At 47.9% G+C, this 5615-nt stretch overlaps 1 protein-coding gene across 1 annotated transcript; it reads right to left on the reverse strand.

Moving 5' to 3' along the window:
• Positions 1-430: 430 nt before the first annotated feature.
• On the reverse strand, positions 431-5144 carry UBE2L6 (ubiquitin conjugating enzyme E2 L6). Its single transcript, XM_083415911.1, has 4 exons — positions 4849-5144; positions 2848-2943; positions 2342-2528; positions 431-2183 (listed from the first exon to the last, which is right to left on the reverse strand). The coding sequence occupies exons 1-4, from the start codon at positions 4876-4878 to the stop codon at positions 2029-2031; spliced, it is 468 nt and encodes a 155-aa protein (XP_083272037.1). The 5' UTR covers positions 4879-5144; the 3' UTR covers positions 431-2028.
• Between the last annotated feature and the right edge of the window lie 471 nt (positions 5145-5615).

Below are 5615 nucleotides of genomic sequence, written 5' to 3' on the forward strand. Positions count from 1 at the left end.
GGCAACAAGGCAGTGTCTGTGATTCCCGCCCGCCCGCCCCAAAGCAAACTGCAGTTCAAGCCCCATCCATCAATAGTGAGGTTACCAAGGAGATAGTATGAACAGCTCTCCTTGAAGATATTAAGCACAAGGCACACTAGAGCTGTGCAGCATACAGGGAAAACACAACCTCATCCAATGCCTACTTACTAGGAAGGAAGCCCCACAGTATTCAGTTACTCCCAGACAGATGCTTCAGTCCCAAGCACAAAAGTCCCTGTGCAACCTGGAGTAGGCATGGCTAAGATCAGGCTGTTAGGATAACACACTAGGAAGAAGTTTAGCAAACAAGCTGCCATGAGAGACTGTGGCCAGGGAGGAATATGGCCAGATAACCCCAACAGCAAGAGGTCCAGCAGAGTGAGAATGAGAAAGACCAGCTGCCACAACAGAAGGAGGAAGAACATTTTTTATTAGAAAATGCATTTGCTCACATATATCTGTGCAAGGCATTCCCATTTCCTAGGGTGTAAGATTCCACTGAAGCAAGAACTTGCTTCTAAATATGTTCTGCTTAGAACAGAACAGTATAATTGATTTAAAAATAAAATAAAATCTAACTTCAGATTTTTGGCAACATAGGCCAATTGTTTGCCAGCTCCACATGTCTGCCCTGCTCTACTCAGAAGAGCCTTCCAGCTCACTTATCACATCATTACTTACCTACTGTATTTCAAAACCTCCAAGCTAAGTTAGGGTGCTTCTAGGCAGTGGAGCGTTGCCCATTAGGGAGAACGGGGCATTGCCCCACCAACTTCAGTCTGCCCTCAACCAGCCTCCCACCTGCCTACCTTCTTTCAACCAGTCCAGGGAGTGCTCCAAGCAGCCAGCTTCCCCCTTCTCAGACTCAGTGTTGCCCTTGTAGGACTCAGCAGGAAGAAGGATGTAGTCAAAACTAAAATGAGCTGCCTTCGCCTATCAAAGGCTCTGGCTCCACTTACTGCTCCCTCTGCCTTCTGTCCCAAGAGTCCCAGTGGCCACTGGCCATCTCTGCTTCCAGTTCCAGATATGGACAATTAGCAGCACTCAGTCCTCACTGCTGTGTTTTAAGGTGGAAGTGGAGCAGCTGTTCAGAGAGTGTTAGAAATCTGGAAACAGAGGCAGTCCCCACCCCCTTTCCTCAACCCCAAATGTTGCAGGTAGGGGGAGATTTTCATTCCCTTTCGTCACTGAACTCATGATTACGATGTTTTCTCCCCTCCCTCCAATTTGGGGTCAGAGAGAGACAAGAAATACGTGCAAGGCAGTTCTATTTGGAAAGGGAAGAATTAAAATGCCAAGTTGATTTCTGAGATCCAAACCATCAAGAAGGAAGTGGTTACAGCACAGACTGTACAGCCCTTCACCAGCCTGCAATAGAGCAGAACACCTGCATAACAGGTCGTCTGAGGAAATTGTAGAGCTGCTCCATCATTGTTGTTTTTTAAAAAAAGGTTGATTTATTTATTTTTTTAGCTTGGAGAAGGAGGCAGGGAAGGAAGATGAACAGGGAAAACATGGGAGGAGGACGTTTTGATTACAAATGGTATGTACATGTCCTGTAAAAAAATGGATGACAAAGTGTACTATGGTAAATGCCCGATGAGAAAGCTGCCTTGGACAAACTAAAGAAAGTCATTTGTGCCTCTTCCCAGGAATGTTTAGAGCAGGGGGCGGTGTTAAAGTGAAAAGCAAAACTGTAAGAAAGCAAGAAAGGTCATCCAAACCCCAGCGAATGCAAGGCGAAAGCACAACATTTCACTTCCAAGAGCAGAGTCCAAAGCAAAGTCTCTCCTCCCCAGGGCTGAAGTCTCCTCCCCCTCAGATGCAGAATTAGTGTCATGAGCCAGAGCAATGCAGGATCCCACCGTGTACATTCCTTTATTGAGAATGTAATGGTGGGGACAGCTTCTGTGGTCCCACTTGCATTTCATCCCACTGGGACTGTGCCTATGTGGAAGGTTCCCCAGCCAGCCAGGGAGGCAGGCAGTGGTTCAGGAGGGCAGCAGGTCACTCGCATGGCCGCTTCTCACTGAATTTGCTGGTCTGCTCTTCAGCTTTGGACAAAAAGCGCTCGTGGTCCTGGATAAACTCATCAGCCAAGTCAGCGCGCAATGGGTGGTCTGGGTCAGGTTTATTCACCAGCACTATCAGTTCAGCAATCACTGTGGGTCAGAAAAAGGTAGGAGGGTCAGAAAAGAGCATAACGTATGTAATAACTTCAAGGAGAGAGAGCGCAGCAGAATGGACAGATGAGCCATGGCCATCCAACAGCCAGTTGGCTCTCCCTGTGCAGTGACACACACAGCTTTCTTGGCCCTACCTTGGTCTGCCTTGGTGGTAGGTCTCCAGTTCTCGTTGCTGACAATCGGCAAGCACACCTGGCCCTTCTCATCCACGTTGGGGTGGTAGATCGGAGTCTTGAAAGTGACCTTGGGAGGCTTGAGGGGGTACTCGCTTGGAAAGCTGATCTCAATCCGGAAGGCGCCTTTGTTGTACGGGGGGTCATCCTGAGCACAAGGACAGGAAAAGGCAGTAGTCACCTGACAGTGCAAATGGTGCTTCCCTGTATGTGGGCTGTGGGGATCTAAAAAAATAAAAGCCCAGATTCAAGCAGACCCTTTCTGCCACCTCAAGGCAAATGGAAAATCTGGACCCTCCTCTGTAAAATAAAATGATACGGTGCTGCCTTTTAACGATGCCCAAATACATTGCCTGAGGCAGTCACTTCACCCTACCCCAAAGGCCAAGTTCATCTCTCTATGAGCCATTGGTGTTGCCTTTGAGGCTATTCAGGCCCAACCATTTCCTTGCCTTCCCTAAACTCACCGGCACTAGAAGTCCCTTCCACAGCAGGACATTGTTCACATCTACTTCAACATCCCGAAGGCAGCGGAACCCGGACTTCTTAATTCCATCCAGCTCCTGAAAAAGCAAAAAAGATGGTTCCAGGCCTAGTGGTGACAATTGTCCAGCAAAGCATGGCCATCCTGTTAGACCAGGGGATCTCAAACTTTTCACCTCCAGCAAGGACCACTTGCCTGAAAATTACAGAGGCCCACCAGCCACAAAAGGGAGGCAGAGTTTAGCATGATCCACTGGCATCTACTGACATGATTTTCTACAGGTATATAATCCATCTTTGTAAATTACTCCATTCCTTCCTCGTCTTTTCACTTATAGCAAGGAGCACCAGAGCTCGGCTTTCCTCAAGCTAAGTACAGACATTTACTCATAAGGTATTCTGACAGCCTCCCACTTCTAGGAAGAATTTGCTGATCCAGAGGCACTAAGTGGAGACAACTTTTTCTTTTATATTTTTCATATCCCATCCTCATGTGTCTCAAAGTATTTTTCCCCTCTCCGATCCTCTGCCACCAATTTCTTTCATCTCTCCTTCCTGGGCAAACCATGGTTTGTGACATCTCAGTGCTGCCAATGCCTGCATACTGAACACCTTCATTTTGGTCTACTAATATAGCCTTGCCATACCAAGGAGGACTTGGCAGCAAGAACAAGTGAGACCCTCACTCTCCATTTCCACACGTCAAGTTTCCCAAATGCTTGACACAGGATCTGTGTTTGTGTCATTTACCTCCTGTAAATCAGTTATATCCACCACCTTTATTTTTGTCTCTCTTCCCCTCACTCAAACAAGTCACAAGCTGCCTTCAAAAAAGATAGCAAAATATTAATCTTGGGTATCAGTACATTTCTAAAAGTGAGAAAGATCTTTCCTAATTTGGTCCCAGCTGGCCTGCCCTCTCTTCCTTGCCTCTAAGTTTCAATTCATTGACAGAAACTTCCTCAAGAAGTTGAGATCATAACAGCAGACGTATCTCCTTTCTCAAACTTTATGGCTTTTCTCATCCACAGGACAACTGACATGCTGCCAACAGCATTATGTTTTTGCGCAATTTCCTTGCTCTTTCCAAGCTTAACAGTAACAGAAACTGAAAGCTATTTTTCCATTGCAGCTGAATTGGCAGCTACACAGCCTCCCTCCTTCAGACATTTCCCCTTCAAACCAGTATTTCAGCTTCAGTCTGTTTGAAAATTGTAGCCAACATTCCCCCTGCTATAATAATAATAATAGTAGTAATAGTAATACTAATCACCATCATCCTGGGAACAACAGTTTAGTCTTCAGATACGCAATTCCCAGCACCTTCACTAAAGGTACCAAATTGTAAGTGGTTTTTGACATATGCTTATCTGTTCCACAATGAATTCAGAACTGCCCCTTAATAGGGAATGTTATCCAAGAAAGTTATACTTAAGGGTTTGCTGTCTGTTGCCCACCTCACCGTTTATTTATTTTTTACAAGTCTCTCTAAACTTGGATTTTGATTGTTGTAAAAGTGAGAGATGGGCAAGTTGCACCCCCCCTCCCAAAAGCACGTTATTACCCATGCATTTCTATATGTTCAAGTATGTATATCTCCACCTTCCCCACCCCGGCGACGTCTTCCGGGCTCTGGGCAACTGCGCGGCAGGCAGGCATTCGAGAGGCAGGCCTTGGCTCAGCCTAGCGGTGCTGCGACGAGAAAAAGCTTCGCCCGTCATCTGGCCAGCTGTGGAGGGTCCATGAAACCTTCCCCGGCAGAAAAGAGGCGATCCGATCCTAAGACGGGAACCGTGGCTGGATCGAAGCGCCCCCTTACAATAAAGCGGCGGCAAGACTAGGGCAAGTGTCCCTCCCTCCCCTCGAAGATCCCGCCTGGCCCGCCTCTCAGCCCTTCCTAAGCAGCGGATCTCCAGAGGCCGCGATAGAGCAGCTGCGCGGGACCCAGAAGGTCGGGGATCTGCCGCGCCGCCCCCCGCACCTACCTTCGCCACTCGGCGGGGCGCCGCCGCCATCTTCGCTTGAAGCGCCTTCCGAGGCTCCTGCTGCTGCTGCTTCTCGGTGCGCCGGGTGGTTGGCTGCAAGTTGCGCTATTGCTCCGCCTCGGAGAGAGAGCCGCGAGATGCGAGGAGAGGGTTTTGCTTTCGGAAGAGCGGGCAAAAGCTCTCTCCGGGTTAGGATCTAGATTTCCCCGCCGCATGCATGAGCAGCACCGATTCCAAAATAAACTCCCGTCAGCTAATCGGAATCACTTCCCAAAGTGAACCATAGACATTATTTGCATCATGTACGACATGCACACACTGGATGCAAAAAAACGCAGCAACAACCTGTTGCATAAAAGGTTGTTTTCTTTTTTTATATTTCAGATTACCATCAGACTTGGGGGTTGCTACTTTCCAGGGGCAAAGAGGGAAACTGGAGCTTTCAAGGTGCCCCCCTCCGTTCTTACATCCCCTCCTCCCAGACACTCAGCATTCTGTGCCACTGTCCTTGGTCCTCATTGGGGTGTTTTAGGGTTTTTTCCTCTTTGGGTTTTTTTCTTCGTTTCTCTTAAAAATAGTTCGTACTTCTGCAAATCTTGGGGCTCCTCCAAGCCTGCTAGTACTTCCCTCTTGTGCATGGATGGTGACATTGTGTGGCTGTCTATAATACAAGGGTGCCATCTCTCAGGGTTTTATCCCCAATCAAACGGCTTGCGGCTTAAAAAAATAAAACCCCAACCCGCAGAACATCCCCCTTTCCTTATATA

Source organism: Podarcis tiliguerta (genome assembly GCF_965153285.1).
Source record: "Podarcis tiliguerta genome assembly, chromosome: 1".
NCBI classification, from domain to species: domain Eukaryota; kingdom Metazoa; phylum Chordata; class Lepidosauria; order Squamata; family Lacertidae; genus Podarcis; species Podarcis tiliguerta.